The 27921-nt window shown below is 28.9% G+C and overlaps 6 protein-coding genes across 20 annotated transcripts; 1 reads left to right on the top strand and 5 right to left on the bottom strand.

The window, feature by feature from the left end:
- Positions 1-52: 52 nt before the first annotated feature.
- On the top strand, positions 53-26870 carry LOC138940140 (TWiK family of potassium channels protein 18). Of its 8 annotated transcripts, none has more exons than XR_011447958.1 (6): positions 53-202; positions 406-562; positions 10027-10216; positions 11038-11159; positions 19887-20029; positions 22019-23157. XR_011447958.1 is itself a non-coding variant. In XM_070308700.1 (6 exons), the coding sequence occupies exon 6, from the start codon at positions 25633-25635 to the stop codon at positions 26662-26664; it is 1032 nt and encodes a 343-aa protein (XP_070164801.1). In that variant the 5' UTR covers positions 53-202; positions 406-562; positions 10027-10216; positions 11050-11159; positions 19887-20029; positions 25330-25632; the 3' UTR covers positions 26665-26870. The 8 variants fall into 8 exon arrangements, 7 of the variants coding, with proteins under 7 accessions (XP_070164801.1, XP_070164797.1, XP_070164799.1 ...); XM_070308700.1 differs by lacking the exon at positions 22019-23157 and adding an exon at positions 25330-26870 and having other exon boundaries at positions 11050-11159; XM_070308696.1 differs by lacking the exon at positions 22019-23157 and adding an exon at positions 25330-26870.
- On the bottom strand, positions 1208-3215 carry LOC138940325 (odorant receptor 67a-like). Its single transcript, XM_070309142.1, has 5 exons — positions 2376-3215; positions 2027-2126; positions 1781-1888; positions 1354-1509; positions 1208-1258 (listed from the first exon to the last, which is right to left on the bottom strand). Exons 1-5 carry the CDS (start codon positions 3188-3190, stop codon positions 1208-1210), a joined length of 1230 nt encoding a protein of 409 aa, XP_070165243.1. The 5' UTR covers positions 3191-3215.
- LOC138940216 (odorant receptor 94b-like) lies at positions 4070-6595 on the bottom strand. Of its 5 annotated transcripts, XM_070308858.1 has the most exons (8): positions 6528-6595; positions 6320-6459; positions 5565-6237; positions 5252-5354; positions 4998-5105; positions 4592-4747; positions 4369-4430; positions 4070-4096 (listed from the first exon to the last, which is right to left on the bottom strand). In XM_070308858.1, exons 3-7 carry the CDS (start codon positions 6164-6166, stop codon positions 4380-4382), a joined length of 1020 nt encoding a protein of 339 aa, XP_070164959.1. In that variant the 5' UTR covers positions 6167-6237; positions 6320-6459; positions 6528-6595; the 3' UTR covers positions 4070-4096; positions 4369-4379. The 5 variants fall into 5 exon arrangements, with proteins under 5 accessions (XP_070164959.1, XP_070164957.1, XP_070164960.1 ...); XM_070308856.1 differs by having other exon boundaries at positions 5565-6459; XM_070308859.1 differs by lacking the exon at positions 6320-6459 and having other exon boundaries at positions 6528-6581.
- Positions 7933-10691, bottom strand: LOC138940139 (odorant receptor 85f-like). The gene is made up of 6 exons (XM_070308695.1): positions 10570-10691; positions 9602-10501; positions 9282-9381; positions 8651-8758; positions 8132-8287; positions 7933-8044 (listed from the first exon to the last, which is right to left on the bottom strand). The coding sequence occupies exons 2-6, from the start codon at positions 10384-10386 to the stop codon at positions 7994-7996; spliced, it is 1200 nt and encodes a 399-aa protein (XP_070164796.1). The 5' UTR covers positions 10387-10501; positions 10570-10691; the 3' UTR covers positions 7933-7993.
- Positions 11710-14444, bottom strand: LOC138940128 (odorant receptor 85f-like). 2 transcript variants are annotated; one of them, XM_070308678.1, is made up of 6 exons: positions 13427-14444; positions 12992-13091; positions 12371-12478; positions 12235-12268; positions 12113-12153; positions 11710-12031 (listed from the first exon to the last, which is right to left on the bottom strand). In XM_070308678.1, exons 1-6 carry the CDS (start codon positions 14206-14208, stop codon positions 11981-11983), a joined length of 1116 nt encoding a protein of 371 aa, XP_070164779.1. In that variant the 5' UTR covers positions 14209-14444; the 3' UTR covers positions 11710-11980. The 2 variants fall into 2 exon arrangements, with proteins under 2 accessions (XP_070164779.1, XP_070164778.1); XM_070308677.1 differs by having other exon boundaries at positions 11711-12031; positions 12113-12268; positions 13427-14442.
- On the bottom strand, positions 16259-23943 carry LOC138940141 (carbonic anhydrase 2-like). 3 transcript variants are annotated; one of them, XM_070308704.1, is made up of 6 exons: positions 23835-23943; positions 19778-19825; positions 17745-17900; positions 17149-17372; positions 16811-17044; positions 16259-16643 (listed from the first exon to the last, which is right to left on the bottom strand). In XM_070308704.1, exons 1-6 carry the CDS (start codon positions 23881-23883, stop codon positions 16452-16454), a joined length of 903 nt encoding a protein of 300 aa, XP_070164805.1. In that variant the 5' UTR covers positions 23884-23943; the 3' UTR covers positions 16259-16451. The 3 variants fall into 3 exon arrangements, with proteins under 3 accessions (XP_070164805.1, XP_070164806.1, XP_070164807.1); XM_070308705.1 differs by lacking the exon at positions 23835-23943 and adding an exon at positions 22082-22189 and having other exon boundaries at positions 16260-16643; XM_070308706.1 differs by having other exon boundaries at positions 16557-16643; positions 16792-17044.
- Positions 26871-27921: the final 1051 nt, after the last annotated feature.

Here is a 27921-nt window from a genome sequence, read left to right as displayed (position 1 = left end):
GTTTTGCAGAAGTCTGTGAAGTCTAGAACAGTAACAGTATTCAACAGTATTTGACATGCGTATCATTGATGGAGAGCTCTATCTGCGATGAATCTATTCGTTATTAAAGTTCGTCGATCGAATCTAAAACAGTTTCAAATATTTAGAAGCAACTTTACATATCCATGGGTAACAAATCAATCTGGTAACATCTGGAAAACTTGTAAGTCATCTAATCTGAGAACAAAAAACAATTATATACGTTATAAGAATGTTTATCAGATCTATTAACTGTTGCATAAGAATACAATATATATGGTATACTTGAATATTTATTTATTTATTTATAAAATATGTATAATTTATAAAGAAATATTGTGACAAAATAAGGGACAATTCTTAAAGCACTTACTAATTTCATCTTAGGGATAGATGCAACCATAAAAATTTTTATAATTAGATCCGAACTAATCCGATGAACTCAACTAATTCTGATAAACTAATCCGCTAAATATGCCGATGTTACTCTGTAAAGTATTCTGTAACAACTTTATATATTCATGAATTGAACAACTCAATTTTGGTACGTCACAAAAACGTTTTTAAAATTCTTTTCCTTTAACTGTATTTTCATGCCGCATATACTGTTAATAAAAAATTTCTTTAGTAAACGGAAAAAAACAATACATATATTTACATTTATCCAAAAATTTGTATGTTAGAATTAAAAAATTTCGATGATTGTATAGATGTGTACGTAGAAGTAATCGAGAGCGGCAAAATATTTTAAACCGTTTTTGTTAGATATGTTAGAATGATATAAAATATTTTACTATTTTAATATATTTTAAACGTTACAGCTTAGTATATTTTACTATTTATATAATGTTATAGCGATATGTAAGAACATTTTATTGTTGCGCGTACACCCATTTTCGAGACTTCACTTTTGCGCCACTTGTTGGCAAAAGCAACATGTCACGAACGAATTTTAGCCATTATATGCCTTTTAATGAAAGCAACATGTCGCCAAAAATTTTTATCTGTCAAATTTGATGCTGGTAAACGTTACTTTACTGAAGTGAAAAATGTTTCGAAATGAATAAATAGTTCATCCTTCATTATTAACTTTTATTATATTTTTTAAGTAATAACAATAACAAATATAAATAACTATTATATACTAAGGAAACAAGCAATTACTGCAGATAAGATTTTTCATCGCTTTTTATTTCATTTTTAAAAATAGAAGAGAAATCGAATACGATTGATTTAAAATCTGAAAGAAACGAATTTTTGTAAATAAACGAGGTTGGTTACGGCATTAGAGTATAATATATATAAACACAAAGTGAAAATATATAAAAATCTTACCACCATAAATGAAGGTAGAGAAAGATTGAAATTTTCAAACGTTGCAAGTTTGCATTCTAAATTATTTGCCATAATTATTAAAATAAACATACGTTTTATCGATGGTTTGAATAGATGCCAATCTTCGTGAAATGCCTTATCTGTCATTTCCGTACTCTATATTTTACACAAGAAAATTAATTTATATAAAGATAATTATTAATCACAATCTGTAATTTGCAAAGTTATTAATTATTTTATCTAACTTTCTCAAATTTAAAAATATATTTTATTTTATATTATAGTTATTTTTTATAAAATAAAAAAGTGGATATTATGAGAGATAAACTTATTATTAAAAGTACATAATTGAAAAATCTTGTATTAATTTAAAAAGTTTTATATTACATTAATTGAATCAAAAGAAAAACATTATAATAAAACTTACTGCGTCTAATAATTGTTGCACGCAAGAACACAAGATAAAAAGTTGTACTACTGCTCCTGACGCGTACATGATGATTGAAATCCCTTCCCAGAATGTCGTCGATGGTATCTGAAATTTTATAAAGACGTCATAAGTAATAAAAATATTTATTAAAATTTAATAGCATTGCGCAATTGTATATATTGATACCGTTTTTTATAACATCCGGAAAAATTTTCTATATAATTAATGTTAATTATTACTCACCATGCTCAGCATGATACCGATGAAGCAAAATCGAAAGACGCTGTTCATGTAAATTAAACTAAAGTTTAAAGATAGCAGTTTTTTTAGCAACGAAGTTATACTGAAAAAAAAAAATATAATATATATGTAAAATATTATGAAATAATGTACTGAAAAATTAATCTAAAATAAATTCATAATTAATAAACTTAGAAATTAATTCTTAAACATATACAAAAAGTTTCAAAAATTTAATACAAATAAGTAACTTATATTTGCATATAAGTACCAATTTTTATCATGTTCTTATTATTATTATGTTATATTTAGGAGACTAGGAAAGTCGCTGATTCAATTTTACAATACTCACCGAATCACAGTGTTGTGATGCCGACATAGCATTATAATTTCCTTTTCTTTTCTTTCATTTGACTCAGAGGAATGCTCTTTATTATTTTCATCATTTTCTTGAAATATCATTGCAATTTTCACTGCAATATATCGATACTGAGCCGTTGTCATCAACACCAAATGCACCATGTATACATCCACACCGACTTTCTTTAAAAACATATATACGGCACTAATCGTTAAGAACAGGCTTCCTAGCAGAAAGATCTCAAGTGAAAAGGGCTGCCTCGAGAAAGCTGCAGGTATTCTGTAATCTTCGTAGTAGAAAAGATTCTTCTCGAATAATAATACAAGCGGTATACAAGTCCACGCTATTATCGATGCCACGCCGGCCGACCAGTAAAAATTGAGCGGAGCCTCCACCGGTTTTAGAGTCGCCGTCACGACGCTCTTCATGGTCTCGTCGGCAGTGTGCAAAATGTCATTCAGTTTTCGAATCAATTGATTCGCCACATTCTTATAAATATGAATTCGCGCGATCATGAAAGCCATTTCTATAAAGACGGCGAAACAAATCATGCCGTCCTTCAGAACCTTTTCCGTTGACACGTACATGCAACCCGGAATTAATACGGCACCTATGATCATTTCGATCATCCACACAAAGACGCTATATACCTTCCATAATAATGGAAAAGATGAATCGTAGCTAGTCATCGGTAATAAATTGCCCGAGAATAAGTTCAGTCGAATATTTAGAGGATTCACGCTTTGGAAGTTCATGGCCCTTTCTTTCGATGTCGTCGATCGAAATTGATGTGTGATTCTCTGCATTTGTATTTATCCCGCTTCATACTGTTTTGTCACATGTATATGTCCTTCTTTTCCGTTCAAAAGAATATGCGCGCCCTTTTGAATTCCTATTTGATATCGATATTACTGCGTTGCTAAACGATAAACGATGACGTATCGCTCTCTTTATTATAATTATCTATGTTTATTCTATAATTATCATGTACACGAATATCACACAATAAAATATGTAGAGAAATTTCGAACAAAGAGAATGAAGCCTTCTTTTATATGAAAAGTTAATTAATAAGTACTTCAATGTGAAGAAATGAAGAGACGAAAAGCTATATTTTATTACATTTATCACAGTGATGAGTAGAACCATCGACTTTCTTGTAACTACAGACTACATGTTTTACGAAGTGACGATTATCTTATTTATCGTATTTTGCCTACTGTACGCGCATTGCAAAACTATAGAACTGCGAAAGGTTGCAGTATCGAATACCATTTGACGCAAGCTTCGGCGATAGAGAACATCGAGAGAAATAATTTGTTATAAATTAAATCTCTGAATTTATTTGTCATTGAATTTGTCGATGTTTGTCTATAACATTGTTAGATATTTAAAAGCAGCTTTATACATATCCACGAGTAATAAAAATCGATTTTATTTGATAAATAACTTCTGGCCAATTTGTAAATCAGCATCTAATCTTAGAATAAAAAATAATATATATGTTATAATAATATTTATCGTATTTAATAACTGTTGCACAAAAATACAGTATATATATATATATATATATATTGCACTATTTCACTGGATGCATGTATAATAATCAAAGATTTCTCTAACAAAATCGTTGATAATATATCTGAATTTTGACGAAACAATTTTTTATATTATAATATAAAGTTCTTTTATGTTCAAATATGTCTTCTATTCTAAAACAAAATTAAAATTTATTAGATGCTTTTAGCAATGTAAATAAGATAATTATATAATAATTATTCTATTGCATAACATATACATAAGTTATAATAATTATAATATAATTATAATAAAATTACATATATATGTATAATAAAATTTTATCATTTATATAAAATATTAATATATTATAATAAATTATAATAGTTTTGCACGATTATTAAGTAGCAATTCCAAAAATATAAAAGTTATAGTATAATATATTTGTAATAAGTAAAAAGCGTACCTTACAAATCTTCATTTTATTCTTAAAAATAAAAGAGCAAACGAGTACGATTGATTTAAAATCTAAAGAAACATGCAAAAAAATAAGAGTTAGAGTAATAATGACACTTTGCTAATAGAATTAAAACTTAAATAATTATTACAATTAAAATTAATAAAAATAATTAAATGTTGATATGTCTAGTGTACTTGCTAATAATATACATTTCATAAATCTTATCTACCGTCATGAAAGAAGGAAGAGACAAATTAAATTTTTCAAATGTCGAAAGCTTGCACTCTAAATTATTGGATATTATCATCATCATAAATACGTATTTCAATGATGGTTTAAATTGGTACCACTTTCCATGGAACGCTTTATTCGTTAATTCTGTACTCTAAGACAAAACGACAATACATAAAAGAGACAATTATCAATCACAAGATTTTATTTTTTTATATATTGATAACTTTCATCTTCATTTGTTCAATGAACAAATTGTAGCAATGAAAAATAACTTCCCTCTTTTCATATAATTATTTTTTATTTAATTATTTTTTTTTATTTTTACTCTTAACTCATTATTTTAACTCCTAGATATTAAATAGCGTAAAAGAAAAGATGAACACTCTTCAATTAAAACTTACCGCATCTAATAATTGGTTAACGCACAAACATAGAATATAAAGCTGTACTAATCCGCCGGATATGTACATGATGACCATGACTGCTTCTAAGGTAGCCTTTGATAATATCTACATTTAATACATTAATTGTTGAGAAATATTATATAGGTAAAAAATGTTAATGATAATTCAATAACGTTGAACATTTCTTATTTTTGCTTAAAATACATTTCCAGTATAATTAATAGTTATTAATTATTATTAATTATACTCACCGCACTTATCAGCATGATGGCAAGAAAGCAAAAAAGAAAAATATTCGTCAAATATAATAAACTCATATTTACAGATAATAATTTCTTCAGCATTAATGTCATTCTGAAAATGATTTAATGATTATATATATATATATTTAAAATCATATGATGACATAATGACTTATAGATATTTATGCCTATATTACAAATATTAAGCAATTACGCTTCAGTAATAATATAAACCAAAATAGAATAAAAATGAATGATTTTAAGAGTATGTAAAGCAATATTATGTAGAAAATAAATTAGCAAATGTTCGCCGATTACTTACTGAATTACAACATTATGATGTCGACATAACGCTTTTATTTCTCTTTCTAACGAATCTGCAAGAAAAGCACTTGTTTTTTCAGATTTGTTTCCTAAAGTGTCTTCGCAAAATAGTATTGCAAGTTTTGCCGCGATGTAGCGGTACTGCGCTGTTATCAGTAAAATAAGATTAATCATGTAGACATCCAAAGCGACCTTCTTTATAAACATGTACACACTGGCGATAAACGCGATAAAGTTTCCCAATAGGAAAATTTCTGTGGAAAATGGTTGTCTCGAAAGAACAATCGGTAGTCTATAATCTTCATAAAAAAAATGTTTCTTTTTGAAAACCAACGCGAAAGATAGGCAGCACCACACTATTATGGATCCAGTTCCTGCTATGCAGTAAAACTTGAGTGGAGTCTGTACTGGTTTTAAAGTTGATTTCACGATAATCTTCATGGTCTCATTCTCCGCGCACAGAATGTTATTTAGCTTGGATATTAGTTGACTCAAAAACGATCTGTGCACATGCATTCGCCCGAGCAAGAATATTACTTCTATGGTGACGACAATACCAACCGTTGCGTCTTGCAGAGCTTTATCTTTGGGCACGAACATGACACCAGGAATTATTGCGCTGGTTTGGATCACTTCGATCAGCCATATAATAGCGCTATATATTCTCCACACTGCAGGAAACAGGGAATCGTTGCTAGTCATCGGTAACAAATTGCCCGAGAGCAAGTTTAACCGAACGTTTAAAAGATTTACGTTTTGAAAGTTCATGCCGTTCCTTCGTGATGAATGCAAAGTACCGTGCGAAATACAGTTTGCCAAAATCGTCTTTAATATTTTTCTTTATATTACGCGTTTAATATACTGATGAATATTATTTTAAGCTATTAATTAAACTAAAAAAATATTTAATTAAAATGCAACAATTACTTTTAGTATGTAAATGTATTTGCTTGGTATTTACCTCCGTTTGATTTTTTTCCATTATTACATATAATTTCTTATCGGAAGAATACACGAAGTTGGTCAGCAATCGTCAATCTTGAACAATATCTTATTTTTCTTAAGTTTTTATTTATTCGTATAGCATGCACTATAATATGCGTTACCATAAAACAAGTACAGCGATATCGTTTCTCATTTATAAAAATTATTGACTTTTGTGCTACAATGATAGTTCAGATATGCATGATAAATTAATTTTCATCGACAGAAAGCTTTTATCTTTAGACTTTAATCTAAAGAAATAAAAGATTATAAGTTATCTTCTTTATGATATATGCCATGATTCTCTTTATGCTTTTTAAGAAGGGAATGCGAAAGCCACTCTAAGCGCCTTTGTAATTACTCTATAAAGCAACGATTATCTTATGGCACTATATCCTTTGTTATAGTCTCGAATTCAGAAAACGCTGCAATATCTAATACAATATTGTATCTGATATACTCTTGATCGAGAACATACTGAAAATTGATCTTTGACCGGTTACATCTGGAATTTAAAAGTGACAATATTATTAAATAATACTTCGAAAAAAATATATATGTATATTATAATACTAAAAAATATTTTTCTTTCAGCAACTGCAATGAGTTTTTTTTCATTATTCATAGATGTCTTAGAGTTAGACATGTAAAACTTTGAAAAACCAACGACTGCACAATTATCATAATATTATGCTTAAAATAAATATTTTTCTTTTATTCTTCATACACCTGTTATTCACTAAAATTGATTTGCCTTGGTAAAGTAAAAACATAATGTTAATTATAAAATGCAATAATATAACATAATTGGATGAAAGTACTGAAAAAGGATGAAATTATTATGTTTATGTATTTTTATGAAATAATACGTTTTATCGAGAAACTAAAGACTGATTTGCGATAATTTAACGTGCTGAAATATTATTTTACAAAGTGTTCTAATGAATCATCACTTTTACAGATCAACAACTAAAGTAAACTGCCATAATCATTGATAAGATTTACAGAAAAGAAGTTAGACATGTACAATATATATTACATATAGATGTTTTGATATAATCACATATTTTACTTACACATATGCTTATATTTTCTTCACAGAAGACAATAAGTATTATACATATTAAACATAACAAATTAACTTCAAATATATAAATTCATTTTTCAACTTAAAAAAAAAAAAAAAATAAAAAGGAGAAAAATTAATAGAAGACAAAAATTTAATTTTTTTTTTTTTTTTAGTAATATATTGTCATAATTCTAAACATTTTAGAGCATTATGTTTGTTACATCCGTATTCTCTGGATTATTATGCGACACAAACTTATGCAGACTTTTTTTTAAAATAATTTTTAATTTTTAAATTGTCTTTTTGTCTTCGATAACCATTCTCTATCTTATCATCTATAGATTTAAACGTATGTATTTGATGTATTTCTTGTTTCAATTCCCTTTTAAAAATAGAAGGGCAATCGAATATGATTGATTCATAATCTGGAATATTATCAAAAAATATGATATAAGAGTATCAAAATAATTTCATGTTATATATAAATAATAAATATATATGTTAAAATTTACCGTCATAAATGAGGGCAGAGACAAATTGAATTTTTCAATTGCTGCAATTTTGCACTCTAAATTGTTAGCCATTATCAGTAATAAAAATATACGTTTCATTGATGGTCGAAATTGATACCAGGCTTCATGGAATGCTTTATCCGTCACTTCGATACTCTATATATTAGGTTCCAAAGAATAATATATGAAAAAAAGAAGAAAAAAAGAAAAGATCGTTATATATATAATGACATGTTGTTTTCGATTTAATTTTCTCAACATTTATATTTTATAATAATTTTTATAAATAAGCAATATTGTTATGTGCGCTATTTTTTTGTTTACTATTAATTGTTAATTTACATTTATTATGTTTATTAAAAACTTCTTTAATAAATAAATATATGACAATAAAAAATGTGCAGACTAATCTAATTAGTATATATAATATTTAATAAATTATGTTATTTTTGATATTAAAATATTATTGCTTATACAAAGAAACATAATTTTAATAATATAAAACACATTAAGTCTTACCGCGTCTGATAATGTCTGCACGGAAGAACATAACAAAAAGAACTGCATTACTGAACCCATTGTAAACGATAAAACCGAAATTCCCTCCATGAATGTCATATATGGCACCTAAAAATTGATAAATACATTTTCTTAAAAAACTAAACAAGAAGCAACTTTCACATTTCTCACTTGCCTGGCTGAAAAAATTTCCTGTTCACGTAGAACTAAATAAATTATATAAATTTTGTACATTGCTTATTTTTTTATTTCAGAATTAAATTACAAAAATGGAATACTACTACACATTTTTATCTCAAATTAATACATAATAAAATAAGAAATAAAATTTGCAGTTGCAATTCAATATCAAATAAAATTAGAAAAATTAGTAAAATTTGCGTTTTTCTTATTTATTAAAATAAATATTATTTTTTAAATAAAATCTAATATAAAACTATCTAGTATAAAACCTAATATAAAACTATCTAGTATAAAACATAATTAGTTAATATAGAATAATAGAATTGCTATTGACGTGATAAGTATTTAGAGAACTTTTTAAAAAAAGACACTTTTCAAGTTTTTATTTATTTATTTATTTATTTATTTTTTTTGAGTCTTATTAATATTTGCTATATTCGATACTCACTGAGCTCATTAGAATAGCTATAAAGCAAAATCGAAAAACGCTGTTGAGATATAATAGACTGAAGTTCACAGATAGAAGTTTCCTTAACAAAAATGATATGCTGAAACACAACGTGAAATGCATATATAGCAGATATAAAATATTGAATATAATAGATATGTATACAAAATATACATCATAAAATAATAAATTGATATTCTATTAGACATTAGAAATTATGAAAAAATATACACGAGATTACATAAGATTTGAATAAAGCTGTGATTTACCAATTTCATAATTAAAGTTAATTTCATAATTAAATATTTTGCTATACATACTGCAAAACAGTATTTTGATGCCGACATAACACTCTCAGCTCTTTTTCTATCCGCTGATTTGTCATAGGATGATATCTTCTTTGAGACTCGTCACGATTGTCCTGTGAATCTCGAAATAATAATGATAATTTTATTGCCATGTATCGATATTGTGCGGTTAACATCAGCACTAGATGCATCATGTATACATCCACGCTGTATTTCTTTAAAAAGCTGTATACACTGGCAATCGTCATGAAAAAAGTCGATGAAATCAAGATATTGACAGAGAACGGTTCGGCGCTGAAAGCGGTTGGCAAATTGTAATCTACGTAGGAAAAATTAGTCTTCTCAAAAATTAATAAAATAGGCTGTATGGTCCATATGGTAATAGATATCACGCCAGCTGTCCCATAAATTACGAACGGTTTTATTACTGGTTTCAGAGTCGTCTTCACAATATCTTCCATGATGTCGTCCGCAGTTTCTAGGATGTTATTCATTTTCTGGATCAGTGATGTTATTAATTTTCTGTTTACGTAAATACGCATAAGTAAAAAACACGACTCAATGATGACGACAACGGCAACAGTACCGTCCTTCAGAGACTTTTCTTTTGGCGTCACGATTATCCCGGTGAGCAACACGATAGTGTAAATCAGCTGCATTAACCAGACGACGATGCTATGTATGCGCCACAGTATTGGAAACCGCGAACCATCTGCTGTTATCAGTAATAAATTTCCTGAAAGTATGTTCGCTCGATCGTTTAAAGTATTCACATTTTGGAAATTTATTTTTCCCATGCTGTATTATTCGCGATGGATCGGAACTGCCTCGGTAAATCTAAGGTATTAGAACTAAGACTTTTGTACTTGCATTAATCTCTGTTTCACGTTCGACTGTCGCGTACGCTTCTTCCTGTACGAATGAAAATATATAAAGGACATATCTCTCTCTATCAGTATTTTAAAATTATACCTACGTACATTCAGAAAATTAACATTCTTCTTGAACTTTCGTTTCTGCCCGGCTATTATTAACATATTATAAGCAGTCATACGACGAACAGTGAGATTCTTCTTCTATTGTTCTATTGCTGGGTCTGTAATCTCACTGTGTGTCGATATTTTAGAATTTAAATATTCTCCAAGGTATGTTTCGAACAGATAGATAATAATTTTAAATAGTTTTGTGTCTTATTATAAGGAAGCATAGTTTATAATTAAATGTCGCGATATACTGTGATAATTCATGGATATGGCTATAGTACATCTTTCACTCCATTTACTAGGAATATACATGCGATAATTAAGTTCCTTGCACTACTAGCTTACATTGTGAGGTGGCAATTATCTTATGGTATTCTGTCGAATATTGCAGAATTGCTAGAATTCAGAGAAATCACAGAATAATTTGATGCGTTTCGCTGACGCATTGTTAATTAAAATATATAGTTTAATTTGCAGAGATTGGGCAAAAATCGATTGCGGACAATGTTTCAAAAAATGTTTTGTGGCAAGCTTGATTATGGATCAATTAATGAATTCATCTGTTTCAAGAGTGTTTGATCTTCACAGTAAGTTTCTTCCTTTGATAAAAGATTTGTGAATAAGCGTAAAATAATAAATTGCGAAATTAGCAAACGCTTACTTTCTAAATCATTGCGATATGGTTTCGATAATGCACTTTTATATTCCTCTTTCAATGTGTTTAGATTAGAATAATGTTTCTTTTGCTTTTTTTTTTTTTTATTTGTCGATGGAATTATTTTCGTGAAATATTGTAGCAAATTCTATCGTAATATAAAGATAGTACGTTATCATTAATAATGAAATTTATCATGTAGACATTCAAGACGATCTTCTTTTTAAATATGTACTCGCTGGCAATGGATTCTATAAGATCTCTTATAATTAGAAAGTTTCATAGGCAGCTATCAAATTCGAGTAATTTTTTATTCCTTTTTATGTTTAATTTTGGCAGAAATAAACATTACACATGTGCAATATATTTTGATATTATAATCATATTCTGATAATACATATTACATATATATGCTAATATTTTCCTTATTGGAGAGAGTACAATAGATGGTAATAGCACAAATATTATATGCCGTAAAAAGATTTATATGCCAATACATTACCTTTCATTTCCAGCTTAAAAAATAATAGGAAAGAGATCAATAAAAAACAAAGATTAAATTTCTTATTTTATCACATTTCTAACAATTCAATAATATTATGTTTATTATATTTATATTTCTTGAATAATTATGCAAAATAGATGCATCTCTCTCTTTACAAACAATTTTCCTTAACTTTTTTGTCATTGATTCGTTCTCTATTCTATTTTCTCTACCTATTACATTTACGAATGCATCATGTATCTTCTGCTTTATTTCGCTTTTAAAAACAAAAGAGCGATCGAATATGACTGATTCATAATCTAAAATTTCATCATAAAAAATATAATGTAAGAAACTTCAAATTTTATATAAACAATAAATAGTAAAATGTTAGAATTTACCGTCATAAATGAGGGCAGAGATAAGTTGAACTTCTCAACCGCTGCAATTTTACATTCTATATTATTAGACAGTATTAATAATATGAATATACGTTTTATTGATGGTTGAAATTGATACCAGCCTTCATCAAATGCTTTATCCGTCACTTCGGCACTCTACATTTTGGTAAAAGAATGATATATGAAAAAAAAAAGAAAGTTATTAATCATATGTTATTTTCGGTTTACTTTTCTCAACATTCATGTAATAAGTCTTACCGCGTCTGATAATGTCTGGACGGAAGAACATAACAGAAAGAATTGCATTACTGAACCAGCTGCGAATGATAAAATCGAAATTCCTTCCATGAATGTTAAAGATGGTATCTAAAAATTTATAACACATTTTGTGTTAGAAAAATGAAAATAAAAAATATAACACTTAAAAATCATACACTTTTTACTTAGTTGAAAATATTTCTCGCATATACAAAATTAAATAAATTGCTTAAACTTTTTTATCTCAGAATTGAATTATAAATGCAAAATATTTGTTTTGTTTATCACACTTTTATTTGAAAATAATACATAATAAGATAAAAAATAAATTCTTTAATTTTAATTTAATCTGAAAAAAAAATTGGAAACATATATATATATAATTCTTTTTTATATATTCATGAAACACTATTAATATTATTAATTTCTATTATTATTAAATATTAATTTCTCATAATAAATTTTAATTGAGGAGCAACAAATAAAATATAACAAAATTGAATTTATTATAATAGATAAAAATTGTCATCTATTAAATAAAAGATAATTTTAAAGTAAATTTCTATTCTCTCTGTTTTCTTTCCAAATTCTATTAAAAATCTATTTGCTATTGTTACCTACTGTGCTCATTAGGATACCTAAAAAACAGAACCGGAAAACACTGTTGAGATATAGTAGGCTGAAGTTCACAGACAGAAGTTTCCTTAACATAATTGATATGCTGTAACACAATGTGTAAAATATATATATACACAGAACATATATAAAATATTGTATCACATAATAAATATTACACATAAAACATAAATTGAATCAAACAATAAACTGCTATTTTGTCAAACATAGTAATTTATAAAAAAAATTATAGATAAAATATATATAATAAAATTTCAATAATATTGTAATTTACAATTTTTCAAATGTTTTAAAAACGCAGTCATTTAATTACAACTTTATAATTGAAGAATTCTTAAAAGTATCTTTCTATTATTTAATAATTATATTCTATTTTCTATTTTAATAATTATATATTATGTTTACTTCAAAAATACATACAACAAAACATTATTTTGATGCCGACATAACGCTTTCAGTTCTTTTTCCATCCATAAATCTGTCAAAGGATGACTTTTTTTTCGAGAGTTATCACTATCCTGTTGCGAACTCCTATATAATAATGCCAATTTTATTGCTGTATATCGATATTGCGCAGTTAACATTAATACCAGATGCATCATGTACACGTCCAAGCTGTATTTTCTCAGGAACAAATAGACGGCACCCATTGTCATAATGATAGTCGATGGAATTAGAACGCGAACTGAAAACGGTTCGGGGCTGAAAGCTGCTGGCAAATTGTAATCCACGTAGTAAAAGGTACTCTTCTCGAAAACCAATACAATCGGATGTATGGTCCATATAGTGACCGATATCACGCTGGCCACCCCATAAATTATGAATGGTATAATTATTGGTTTCAGTGTCGTTTTCACAATGTCCTTCATAATCTCGTCCGCAGTTCGCAGGATGTCGTTCATCTTTCCTATCACTTGCATTGTTAACTTTTTGCGCGTGTAAATACCCGCGAGCAAGAAAGTTGCCTCCGTTATGACGACGATGGAGATAATACCGTCTTTCAAAGCTTTCTCCTTTGGAGTTACGATTAATCCGGCGATTAGTCCAATCGCGTGAATCAATTCTATTGACCAGACGACGGCTCTATATATACGCCAGAACATTGGAAATGAATCATCAGCTGTCATTGGTAATAGATTCCCTGAGAGCATGTTTGCTCGATTATTTAGAAGATTCACGTTTTCGAAATTTATTTCTCTCATGTCGGTCGCGATGAATCGGAACTAGCTTGGCAAATGTAGCGTATAAGAATGAAGATTTCGATTATTGTCTCTATCTCATCTTTTTCTGTCATGTATATTTCTTCCTTTGCAAATAGAAATTATTTTTTCCTTTGTATTTTAAAACTATATCTAACATTCTAAAAGAATTTGCCATTCTGTTTGAATTTTTATTTCTCTTCTCGGTTATTATTAATATATGATGCACCGTCATACGACAAACCATGACATTCCTTTTTCTTCATTTTTTTTAGTCTCTAATCATTGTGTAGATACTTCGAAACTTAAATATACTTGGTAAAGCAGGATATGTATGTGTTCTCGAGTAAATAATGAATTAGGGTAGTTTTATGTTTTATTTTAAGGGAGCATGAGAATTTATACTGATCGATAATTCATTTACTACGCCGCTCCATTTTTTATTCTGTTTACTGGGAATATAGACGGAATCGTGAAATTTTTGTATTACTTCCCTACATTGTGATGTAGCAATTATCTTATGGCTCTCTATCGAACATTGCAAAATCCGGAATCTAGGGTAGTCACGGGACAATCTGTCGTTCGTGATTTGTCAACTAAAATATATCTGTACAAATATTAATCATACTTCATTGATAAAATTTTACAAAATATTGTGGAGCAACGTTAACTACGAATCAATGAACAGCATCAATGTATTTTGATTAATCATGAATCAATTGTCACAACAAGCTTATTTCTTTAGTAAGATATTTCTATATATAAGCGATTTTAGATAAAAATTTTATAATTTTAATATTCTTATTTAAAAATATAAAAAATTTGCTTTTTTTAAACAAAATTATTACTCTTAATCTCTTCGCGTATTTAATATTAGAAATAAAAATGTTTTTGCACAACAAGCGCAAAGATTTAATTTTATGTTGAATTAATTTAAAATTGCTTTGAAAAAGAATATCGTACAAAAAAATACAAAATCTTTAAAGTTTTGTTTTTTAGTTTCTAAAGTATTTAATTCCATCTCATGTTAAGTAGAAAATCTGTGATGATTAAAGAAAAGTAATATATATCTATATAACGCGATTTATCTTTTTATAAATAAAAATATTTTTGTTATAAAAACTTTTGTTTTATTTGTCACTTGTTTTGATTTGTTAATCGATAATCATTCATTATCATTAATATTACTGCTTACTTACGATTAGACATGTTAGAAATCATTGTATCTGTTATAAATGTTAGAATGTGTTTATGTAAAATGATTTTTTTGCCCATAAATTAACAACTAGAATTTAACAATGGAAGATCCGAATCTATTACATTAAAATAAACTAAAAAGTGATTGATGTATGTGTGTATGTGTGTATGTACGTAGTATTGTATATTGTACAATCTCTAACTTCTGCAATTTTTGAGATATCGGATTAAATTTTTTTTACATGGATAGAGTATCATTAAAGGATGGTTGGTATTGAATTTGGTGAGAATTGATGGAAAGGTTCATTTTCGATAAAATTTTTAATTTTTTGAGAAATGTCTGTATACATTGTAACTTTCGCAAATTTTGAGATATCAGGTTAAATTTTCTTTAGATGGATAAAGTATTATTAAAGGATGATTGCTACTGAATTTGGTGAGTATCGGTGAAAGGGTTTATTTTTTATAAAATTTTGAATTTTGTGAGAAATGTCTGTACACGCTGCAACTTTCAGAAAATTTGAGATATCGGATTAAATTTTTTTTACATGTATAATCTATAACAATTATATAAAAATAAAAAAAGTGTGTAAATTAGAAAATGGCATATTGCTTCTTTATCTTTTTATTTCGTTCACAAAGCTTCCTGTATGAGGAAGCGAAAAATTGAAAAAACCGCATGCTTAAAGCAGCCTAAACTTTGTAAAATAAAATGATGAGGAAGCAATGTGCAAGTTTCTAATTTGCAAAACTCTACTTGTTTTACTATTACGAGCATTTTTGATCAATGTTACTATATTAATAAAAAAAATAATCTTTCGCATATTATTTATAAAATTTTTATCTTTTAATATATATATATTATAGTAATAGTTCCAGAGCTTTCAATGCATCATTTCAGAAATAATGCAGTTATATAACATTCATTGTAATAAATATAGACATCTTTTGTTTCTTCTAGAGCAATATATATAACAAATAATATATCACACAATTGTCATATCGTATTACACATGTTGTAACGTAAAGTTCAGCTTTGCTATTTCAGACTAAAAATTCTCGCGTAAAAGATTGACTAGAAGAACATTGAGAATCGTGCAAATTATACTCGAATACAAGGATGACGCGCTGTTATATCCATCCAAACGATGATACACCTTTCTATCACCAAGCTCCTGTATGGGTCTGTAATTGTACTTCAGAGTACCATTGTAGCTTTGAATACGTTTGAACACATTTACCTGTGTGTGAATGCGATTACGTATTAAACATTATAAACATTATTATATTATTCCAATAGGAGATATTTCAAACAAAAAGAATTATTTTATATGCATGATAAGTCCTTAAAAAATTACATGTCTATTAAAACAAATATAATTATCTCACAATTTTATGTTCAAATCACCTGCGCCTCCGATATCGGGAGTTTTTCAGTCATAACAAACCACATCACAGATTCCTGACATCCCGGCGTGGTCAAGGATCCCTCATATTGATAATACGTCGTATGATCCTTTGGTAGAAGCAACAAAGGTATTAGTTTGGTTCTTATCGGTGCCATATTCTTTCCCACCCAGTTTGATACCATTTTCGTCGTCTCTAGAATCGGCATCAAGTCCGGATTGTCGTAACTATTAAACTATAAAAAAATATCACGATCAACGTCGCGTCTGTAATATACTTAAAAAAGTTATCGATACGAGAAGAAAGACACGGGCAACGTAACAAATATTATTCCCCTACTTCAAACAGAACCGCGACAACGACAACTCCTTTCTCATGCTGCGCGGCTTCGCTAAAATTCGCGTACTGGTTGTCGTAATGTACTAAATGCAACTCCAATGGATTACGAGAACCGTCCACTGTATGTTCGGCGTTCCAGTGAAAATGTATTTGCTCCAGAATGTATACCGATGACAATGTTCCGCCGCTTAAATGGATCGGTATACCATGCAATTTAACTTGTACTGTAAAAAAATTTATCTTTTTCTCGTCAAAACAATATATAATTGGATTATTGATAGATATAAATAATGATAAGTTAAATCCTCTCTCATTATACAATATTTATTATGATAAGGATTGATTTATTTCGTGAAAAAAAAAAAAAAAATGATTATGATAAAAATATTAATATTCTTTCATTATTTTGAATTATATTTATCTTAAATAAAAATTTCTAGAAATAATGTTAAATATTGTATATAAAATATAGAAACTTTTAAAATATGGAATAAACACAATTAATAAAAGAAATAATAAATGTGCTACTGACAGTTATAGAAAAAATAATCAAATCCAATAAAACAAAAAATATTGAAATGCAATATATTGCTTACTGGTATGTCCATTGTTAGTCAGCGTGCCAGAAAACGCGAAATCGTATCGATCGAACTTGAGAGCACCAAGATCAATTCTTATGGCATCTTCCGTCACGATGTCAATCGGTGATTGTTTCTTTCCTGTCGTGCACATTTCCGGCCAGCTCTTTGGTCCTGTGAAATATTTACAAAAATCACATGCACATAATAATTTTGTTTATTACATAATGAAACAAAGTTTAACTATTATATCGTATCATTATAGAAACATTTAAGACAATATTGTGTTATATGTATATGAGGTAAAAGAGAATTATAGTTTATAATTCGCATCATACATATATATAGCTTTTACGTCATTTTTTAAAAACAGCTTCTTAATATTTTTTCACTTTTGATAATATGTATATTAAAATAAGTTGCACACATAAATACTATACAAAATTAGAAGCATTTTTAATTATAGAAAAATATGATTTATTTTTTATATATAAAAAAACATTGTTTAATAATTATTTAAAGAAATAAAAAATCTTATATATTGTATAATTTTTACGATCATAACATGTTCTTTTTATCTTTTAAATCTGGAATCCGATTAATAGCTATTAATATTTTTCGATTTTTAAACGATACGTCATCGTTAAATATTTTATTCTAAAACACACTTTAGCGATAGAACAATGATGTAGCGTTACGGTTGAACGTGCGAACGTGCTATTTTAATCATAATACATTAATATGTATTATACATTTCTAAAATTATCATTAATACCTACGCGCTATGATTGTATCGAATTACAGTTTTATAGGAGAAAATGATAATGGTTTTAATATTTATTAATAATTAGTATTTTTTAGTTGAAAAAAATTAAAATTATAATAAAAGTTAAGGAAATATATTTTTAAAAAAACGTGTTTATAAAAAAATTTTTGAGATTGTTTTATAGATTACGAAAATACATGTGAAATGAAGCGCTTTTATAATTATTACAAATATACTTTAAACGAGAGAATATATGTTTAGAGTTTTTTTTTTAAATATTTGCATTAAGTAGATAACTAGTCTGTAATCTTATGAAAGTCTAAAATTATTTTAGACCTTCGCACTAATTTGCGCAATAATATGCACACATACATTTGAGCATTATCAATGTTCACTCGCAATGAATAAAGCATAAGCGTAACTATAGCTACCACAAATAAGCGCTCTCAATATATAACAGTGAATGCGTTCTAATAAATGTCTATACGCGTTATATTGATGACTTATATTAAATATTATAGATATATCACAGAAATTAAAAATATTATAATATTTCTCGCATAATAGAGACACATAGAGACGCATTGAATTATGAAATGTGTAAGATTTTTTAGAAAACATATACAGAACTTCTGGATCTTCACTTTAGTCACAGATGCTTCAATTTCCTTAAAGGAAATTTAATACACTGACTTTGTTCTTTAAATATCTTCAACTGACATTCAAGGTTGCCGTTATTAAATCGCTAATAGCTTATACGTAAGTTTCGCATAAGCTAAATGAGAACAATGTGATTGTAGTTTTTATGTACATTTTTCGGAAAGAAAATTTTCCGAGCATCGAGATTTAAAATCATCGGTCTTGCGAATCGATAAAGACCATTGTAAAATAGATAAGCATCAATTAACAAAACAGATACAAATCGATGCTTATGTTCCTTTATGTGTATATATTCTTGCAAGATATATCGTTATAAAAGACAAAATCATTATACATTGTCAATGTTCTGATAAAGCGTCTCTACGTTGCGAAATAAAAAGATATTGCGTAAATAATTGTTTCCTTAACTTGAATGGCTTAATATATCGGCAATGATTTACGTTATCTCTATTTAAGAAACTAATGCTCTCTTTTTTTAGATAGGATTAACTTTTAAACAAGCATCGCATTTTAATTCAATCTTAAGCATCATTTACTGAAGAATATCGTCTTTGATATCGACCGTAAATTATAAATGCGTATAAAGTGCAGTATAAAAAAGTTTTATCATAATTATCGTAATTACCATATTTGCCCCAATATCCCCACTCAAGTGTTGTCACTGCTTGTAAACCTGAAATAAAGTATATAATGTTTATTTTTTTTTTTTGCATTTAACAATATTTATTTTTCAGTGATCATAGTCAATCTGGGAAGAAACTTTGCTGGCACAAATAATGTAATTACGCATTCATTCCGCCGTCTCATAACGAGCGAGTGAAATAGTAAGACGCGAATTATATACTTGTTCATAAATAATCTCAACACATATACATAGGTAATAATTCTTACGTTAAACTGTTAATTTTAAAGCATCTCAAAAAATAACAATTCTCATATTTTAGAGCAACTTCTTTTAAATAGCATTTTAGCATTTTCCAACATCCATTCCAATTATTTTGTAGTTGATTCAGATTTTTAAAATAAAGCTTTGCGTGTTATTATAAAAAAAAATTAAATTATGCGTTTATATATAACATTATTTATAAATATTATATTTAAATTATAAAAGGTATCTTTTAGATATTAATGACAGCAGACTTCGAGTATTAATATCAAAAACAATAATTGTAATTATTGTTAAAATGCATTCTACATATAAAAAATGACTATATACACACACAGCATACATGATAAAATAATACATTTCCGTAATTAATATATTTTCTTGAGATTACTTTGATTAATTTCAATCTGGTTGCTCAATTGTAATGTTAGATGCAGTATATATGCGAATGAGAATTCCAAATGAGATTTCGCGGAGAACGTGTTTGCTATAATAATCGCGGGCTAAAGCCGGCGCTGACTTCGTCCTCCTTCGTGGTATCAATTTGCCGAGTTTGCACGAACTACCAATAAACTAATTGTTTCCACGCTACTTCTACGCGAACAGCTCGCCGTATCGCGAACGTGTTCGTTCCGTTGGGCTCGATAAGTAATTGAACGCGCGCGACAGGAAACAGAATTGACCCCATTGACCGCTCGGGCCGCATCAAATTCGCGTTTCTTCCCCATCGTATTCTATCATTATGGCTAAAGAGAAAAAAAGGCGGCAAATTCAAGCAAAAGCGATCGTTCCGTGAAAGCCAATCGTGGGGCGGTCAATTGGATCACAATCGGTGGATAAACGCCGGCGCTTTCTAGATCAGCGCGCCGGCCGCAACAACGGCCGAATCATTCAAACGACCCGCAGATTTTAATGAGCATAATGCATACTTCCGCTGCGGGGATAGCACGCAAGATCGGCCGATCGGTATACGAGTTTCGTGCATAGTTTTAGGGATATTCAAGATAATTCAGTACCATAGATATATATCGCGCGATATGTATTTTGTCTCCGATTCTAAATACTTTACTCGTAGAAATGTGATGGCTTCGTGTGTTGTTTCATTAACTTGGTAATGTCACGTACATTGACTTTTCGTCGAACACACATGTATTACAGTAAAACTCGAAAATATTTATCCTTATATTCCTATTATTAAATATTTATCGAGCGATATTATCAAGTATGAAAATAAAAAGCTTAACCCTGGTAATGGATTCATTTTTAATAACAATAATAATTATTAAGAAATATTCCTTCAGATTATTTCTCGTATCTATCCATGCTGTGCGACAGTATTTTTTTTATACAAATCTTTTTTATACAAACTATTTAGGTACTAGAATTTCTCAGTAGAAAAATTTATAATATGTTATCGTATATAATATTTTCATTTAAAAGTCATTTTAAAGTCGACCTAAATAGAAAAATAAAACATGAGTATTTTGCGTAGTTTATAAAATAATATACGGAATAGTAATAATGTTGGTTTAAATAAATAAATGCATATTTGCGGTAAAAAAGAGATTATCTTGAAACTATGTCACTTAAAACAGTCAGCATGATAATAAGTATGAAAGAACACTTAAGATAAATAATCGCAAGACAGCTATATCAGTAAATTGGATGAGCTGGTAAAAGAAGGGGGAAACGCACTACACTGACACATATTATGGATGTCTGACATTGAACTTGTATGCAAATATATGTAAAATTTTGCACCAAAATTTATCACCACACTAAAGATAAATTAAATATTCAAATGCGCTGTCCATATTAATATTTCACACATATATATATATATATATATATATATATATATATATATATATATAATTAAAAAAAAATTAATAAATTAATCGCGAAAAAAGATACTGAAACATCTTCCTTTTCAATAAATTCTTTTATTCATATTGATATATTTTCTGGATAAATTGGCAGGCAAAATGACAAAAGAGCAATGACAGCGGGAATGAGCTACAAACGCAACGGTAGGGCCCTTACCTAGAAAGACGATTAGGCAGAAGAGATGCATCGCGGGGAGCAACCTGAAACGATCGCGATGGGTGACACACGAGTGTGATGACGGCAAGTGTACGACTGATGAACGCGACGTAAATCTAACTAGATAACCCCGAGATTACCGAGCTATCGCATGAGATTTAGCATGTACAGCGGCAGGCAGCTACAGTATATGACGCGGACCAACCGGTCATCTGATTACCAGCATATCCTATTAGGCAAACGGCATTCTTGAATATCAGAATCGAACTGATTTGCCCAATAATCGAGTGCATTCATTTATCTGTACTGATCTATCGCGAATCGAATGAATGGTGACGGAATAATTCATTCAATCCTATATTTTATTTTAATAAATTATTATCATTATTATTTATTTTTTTTTTTAAAGAGAATTGAAACAATGAAAGAGATGAGAAAATGAAACAAAAGATATTTCAACTATTCGATTATTGTACCAGGATCACAAATCTGTTCTCTTTAACAAAATCGCTTCTGCAATTTTTCTAAATAATTTTTTTTTTTTTTTCTAAGAAATATGATATATACTTTTTATATCAAATACAAAAAATATAACAAAATGCTAAAAAGAAGATTGATTATTATCTTATTCGCAAGAAATGAGAAAGTTATTATATTATTGTTGCGCGCCGATGTCATCGTCAGCACTCAAACTGTTACGATCATCCGAGTAAAATTAAATTCGCGAACAAAACGTGGTCCAGATTTTAAATTTAGACGCGCGGTTCATGCATTCATCAACAGATCGAAGAATTTAATCAAGAAGCAAGTAGCAGCATAGCTACCATCAGTGTTACATGCATTTTTTTTTTTGCTAAAAATAATTATTCGATCATATATATAGATAATTAGTCATTCGTTTACAAGCCGTTTTCATAAGTTAAATTTATACAGTAGAAGAAGGTTTATACTAAAGCCAGATCGAATGCAATACATGTATATACTTTCGGTATTCCGAAAAAATTTTAAAGAAAAAACTTTTTTTCAAGTAAGCAAATTTATGTCACTATTAAAATATGATTATCTTTTTAAACTTAAAATAAATTTTGTAACATATGTGTGTGTGTGTGTGTGTGTGTGTGTGGAGAATGAACAAGAAATTCTTCATCGCTGACATACATATTGCATGTAGGTATCTTGAAGATATTTTTCATAAATTTTATTCGAAAAAACAGAATAAAAACGGATTGATACGTTAAACTGAATTTTCATCTCTTTTTATATAACAGATATATTAAAGAAACAATTATATATCAGAAATTAATTAAGTAAATAATGCTTAATTTTATTTTCAAATAAGATGTCATCTTACTTTTAACGCTTAATTATTCTTCTTTCTTTTCTATTTTTAATGCATACTTATTTTTAAACACATACATACGCACAAAATGCTGTCTCTGACTTTTAAATAAATCGTTCAATATATGTATCTATTTTTATATATTATTAACTCCTCTCTCTTTTTTTTCTCGCAAAAATAACTCAATTTCTTAAATTCATTCTTTCATACTCTTCTTTGTTCTATGTTCAACAGGTATTTTGTAACATGTAGTTATGCACAAAATACTGCACACGTGTTAATTTATGCACTCAGAGATCAAATCTCGATTCTTGGTACCTCTCTCAAGATTTCTTGGTACTTCTTCAAAATCCAATAATAATCCAGAACAAAAAAAAATGCGAAATACTATTAAAAAATTGTCAAATATTTTACCTGTGCAAAGTAACGTTAGTGTGACCATTAGCAAATGACCTAAACCCATTTTTATACGTGATGTGCTCGCTATTTTACCGAGAAGCAGCTTGGACGACGATCGCCGTTCGACTGATCTATCTGGCAAATTCTCTCCTCGTCGAAAAGCTAACTTAGCCAATCTACCACCCTGGTAAACTTATAACTCTCGCGAAATTGTATTCTCGATTAATCGATTTGAGAGAATTGCGTGTCACAAATCGATTGATCGATTGCATACAAGCTCGAGCGGATACCAAAATATGCAGCGTATCTCCATAAAATATAACTTGTTTATCTTTAGAATACAAATGTGTGGAATTTTAACAACAATTTATCACAATGTAAACTTTAAATTTTTCCAGTAAAATTGCGTAAGAGTGTTGACGTGAGTATCTATTAAAGCTAAAGTAAGTATTTCAGTATGCGCGGTATGAAAAATAATATTAAATTTATGTATGCATATTTTCGTGCATAGTTTTGCAACGAGTAAATAATTTAACAAAGGGGAGAACTTCCCCTCTTTCACGATGATGCGGTTTATTATATCACACGATCCTCTCTCTATCTCCCCTTCAAGTTCTAATATACCCGTTATGCTATTTGGAATGCTAATAACGGTGACACATCGTGCCATTAAAGCTGCTTTCACACTTGATATTGTTTCACAACCATCTCTTTTTGAATGTATTTTACATAATTGGCACAATAAAAACAAGTTACGATAAGAAGAAACTTCTTTATAATTCATTTATCACTCACGTATTATAATATCACGTGTATCTAATAATAACACATTTGTGTAATAATTCTTTGTGATATATTTTCTTTTAGCATGAAAGAAATTATTTTAATTGCTTTTATATATTGTTGCTAAATATTATCTGACAGCAGTTATAGTTGTGTGTAATTATTTTAAGTCCACGTATTTCGGCAAATTTAATAGAGATCGTAGAGGTGTTGTTAAAAATAGTAAACTCGATACTGTATCAATTTGAATGTAACGTTTATCAATAAAATTATTTTTTCTCTAAATGCATTGCTATTAAAGATAGAAGTTATACTTTAAAAGATATTAAAATAAATTATGTCGTCCAAATTAATAAATTAAATTTATCATTAATAATATAAACATTTATGAATTTAAGAATATTTTAATAAATAATTTTTTTGTAAATATTTAAATATTTTATATTTAGCATTTTTTTACTAAATTTTAAGAGAGAAAAAGAAAGAAAAGAAGCATATCCAATATTTATAAAATTCCTTGAAAAAGCAAAAATTAAATTATGTTTTATCTTAAAATTTTAAAAGAACAAATTTTTAGAGGATCTATTATATTTATTAATTTATAATAAGAATTTATATATATATTTATATAAGGATAGTTTTTTCTCTTATGCAAAAATTACATTTATAGCTTGTTCAAAGTTTAGAGATTAAATTGATCTTAAACCTTAAACAATTTATGTTGCAGTAAGAAAATTTAATCTACGGATTACCTTTGCATATTAATAAAAAGCTCTTAAAGGGCGATTCTAATCCCGTGGAAGTTGTCCGCAAGAGTGAAACGATTCGCGTAGCAACGTGGACATACGACTCGACAAAAGAAGAGAGAAGAAGGCAGCGAAAGCTCGAAGAAGAAACGAGAATCGAGCGGCAGGGCGTTCCGACCAGAAATAGAAAAGCGGCACGAGGGGAGTCGTTGAGTGTGAGCGCCAAGGTAGCGTTCCATGCGAGTCTCTTCGCATGGTAGTGCTCTGGTAGTTTGTGTTTGAACATGTCACGCGGCGTGTTACCGATGAGATCCTCTCTGAGAAGCCGAGATTCGTCCTCGACATCGACCGGGATCGATCCCCGAGAGCGCGTCAAGGATTGTTGCCGAAATCTCGTAGCTTTTATGTGCACCCAAGTGGGTGTAGGCGGATTAGTGGTAGGTTACGCTATAGTGGGCGCATTCGGCTTCATGGCGATCGAGACAACCCTGATCGATCAGCCGGAGAGAGTGTGCGTGCGGGAGTTCATTCGCAAGGAGTACGCCGACGAGTTGTGGTTCAGCACTGCCAGTAATCAATCGGTGAACGTGTTCAACCGTACTGCGTTTTACGTGGTGTCCAACAATATTCTGCGCCGCTACCAGGAGAATATTACCAATAGCACGCGACAAAAAGAGAATTGCAGCGATCTCAAACCTACCGATATCTGGTCGTTCCCCGCAGCGTTGATGTTCTGCCTGTCAGTGTTTACCATGATCGGTTACGGAAGTCTGGTGCCCAAGACCCCGTGGGGCAAGGGTGCTACCGTGGTATATGCGGTCCTCGGCATCCCGCTCTACGTACTCTACTTCCTAAACATGGGCAGCGTGCTCGCGCAGACTTTTAAATGGCTGTACACGCGATTGCACGAATGCACCGGCCAGCGAAAACCTGGACAGAGAATTACCGTACCCTCGACTGCCTGTCTCTGGGTAATATTCGGCTACGTTCTTGCCGGCTCGATTATGTTCGCCGAATGGGAGGGATGGGACTATCTAGACAGCGCTTATTTCTGCGTCACGTCACTCTGCAAAATCGGTATGGGCGATTTAGTGCCGGGCTGGAGCCAGGGCAATACCACGCAGGATAGCCATACGAAGCTTATCATCAATTTCGTGTATTTATTGCTGGGCATGGGCTTGATAGCCATGTGTTATAATCTGATGAAGGAGGATGTATATGTGAAAGCTCGAGAGCTCAAAGAACAGCTCAATCAAACGATGGACGCTGTTCATTATAAGATGGTGATGTGTTGTAAGTCGGAACCTATGGATTGAAAAATCAAAAAAAAATCGCAAAGTGCATTATTGAAGCTGTAAATAACGCTAAAATGTATGTAAGAAAGCGTAAAAGGCGCTAATAAAATAAGAACTATATTCATTAAAGTTTTGTTATAGAAGAAATTTTTTATAAACAGCGAGAAATATTGTAAAAAGCTATATAAATATAGAAAAAGACAATATATTGTATCAGAAGTTGAAACGCGTTGTACATAAATGTAACTGTTATTATATATATAAATATAAATATTGTCATAAATACAGACTAATCAAACAGTATAAAAAATATTTACTAATAATTATACATGTTTATAGTTCAATTCATAGTCCACACGTTTTTTATTGTTATCAATGTTATTATACATAAAGAGCGATAAAATTAGTAATCTAGTTTTAATATACGAGAAAAGAGATTGTTTTTTGTCTATATAAAAAGTAAGTTCTTCACTACTCGGTATACAATTGTCAAATAATTGGCGAAAGCATATAAAAATTGTGGAGTAAAAATACTATAAATACTATAAAATACATATAATAAATCATGAAATTGAAATTTTCTTTACATTACATATATTGTACAACATTAATATAATTATTAAAATCAGATTGCTACGATAAGATTGTTAGTATTTTCAAATTTAATCGATTATAGATTAAGTTTCGGATAAAACGTATCAACAACAATCTGTCAGAATAGTTTGCTTGTTAAATACGAATCGTGATTTATATTAGCAGCTGTGTCAGTAATAGTTTTGGTATCATCATAAATTCTATATCATATTGCGTCAATTTTTTTTTTTTTGTGAATAGTATATTTGAGATGAAGATGTGCAATCGTTTACATTAGATGATTAAATCGATCGTTAAATATTGATCACTCTATGATTTCTTGCAATAAATTATTTACGTTTTCTGATATCGTGTTGTTGGAAGGTAAACTTAAATATACATAGTTTCAAAGAATTATCACTACTCTATAAATAGAAATACGAAAATTCTAAAACGCGTTCACGTTAATGTATGTTAGTCAAGTATAAGATAAGAAAAAAGAAGAAGATAAAAAAAAACTATGACAGAAAAATACCGATAATTTACAAAATCTTTATTCATTTAACTTCTATTTAATATTTTTATCACACACAAAATATTATAATTATTAATATTTACAAATAATATTGTATTATTTTCTCTTATATTTTATATATTAAATAAATAAATAACTTATATATATATATATATATATTTATATATATT

This window comes from Polyergus mexicanus, unplaced genomic scaffold (assembly GCF_030449975.1).
Source record: "Polyergus mexicanus isolate NDT 795.1 unplaced genomic scaffold, iyPolMexi1.0 SCAF_16, whole genome shotgun sequence".
Taxonomy (NCBI): Eukaryota; Metazoa; Arthropoda; class Insecta; order Hymenoptera; family Formicidae; genus Polyergus; species Polyergus mexicanus.
This window is presented reverse-complemented; position numbering and strand designations above follow the sequence as displayed.

Coding starts and splice junctions, on each gene's coding strand:
- LOC138940139 (XM_070308695.1), bottom strand. CDS start 10,386: ATGGGAAAAATAAATTTCCAAAATGTGAATACTTTAAACGATCGAGCG. Junction 9,382..9,601: donor CATCAAAATACTGTTTTGCA/GTATGTATAGCA, acceptor GTTGTGTTTCAG/CATATCATTTTTGTTAAGGA. Junction 8,045..8,131: donor CTCTGCCCTCATTTATGACG/GTAAATTTTAAC, acceptor ATAATATTCCAG/ATTATGAATCAATCATATTC.
- LOC138940140 (XM_070308701.1), top strand. CDS start 25,633: ATGTCACGCGGCGTGTTACCGATGAGATCCTCTCTGAGAAGCCGAGAT.
- LOC138940325 (XM_070309142.1), bottom strand. CDS start 3,190: ATGCAGAGAATCACACATCAATTTCGATCGACGACATCGAAAGAAAGG. Junction 1,510..1,780: donor TGCAACAATTATTAGACGCA/GTAAGTTTTATT, acceptor TGTAAAATATAG/AGTACGGAAATGACAGATAA. Junction 1,259..1,353: donor CTCTACCTTCATTTATGGTG/GTAAGATTTTTA, acceptor CGTTTCTTTCAG/ATTTTAAATCAATCGTATTC.
- LOC138940128 (XM_070308677.1), bottom strand. CDS start 14,208: ATGAGAGAAATAAATTTCGAAAACGTGAATCTTCTAAATAATCGAGCA. Junction 13,092..13,426: donor CATCAAAATAATGTTTTGTT/GTATGTATTTTT, acceptor ATTGTGTTACAG/CATATCAATTATGTTAAGGA. Junction 12,269..12,370: donor TCCAGACATTATCAGACGCG/GTAAGACTTATT, acceptor ACCAAAATGTAG/AGTGCCGAAGTGACGGATAA.
- LOC138940141 (XM_070308704.1), bottom strand. CDS start 23,883: ATGGGTTTAGGTCATTTGCTAATGGTCACACTAACGTTACTTTGCACA. Junction 19,826..23,834: donor ACTAACGTTACTTTGCACAG/GTAAAATATTTG, acceptor ACTTTATTTCAG/GTTTACAAGCAGTGACAACA. Junction 17,373..17,744: donor GACTAACAATGGACATACCA/GTAAGCAATATA, acceptor ATTTTTTTACAG/TACAAGTTAAATTGCATGGT.
- LOC138940216 (XM_070308856.1), bottom strand. CDS start 6,334: ATGAACTTTCAAAACGTAAATCTTTTAAACGTTCGGTTAAACTTGCTC. Junction 5,355..5,564: donor CATCATAATGTTGTAATTCA/GTAAGTAATCGG, acceptor AATCATTTTCAG/AATGACATTAATGCTGAAGA. Junction 4,431..4,591: donor CTCTTCCTTCTTTCATGACG/GTAGATAAGATT, acceptor ATGTTTCTTTAG/ATTTTAAATCAATCGTACTC.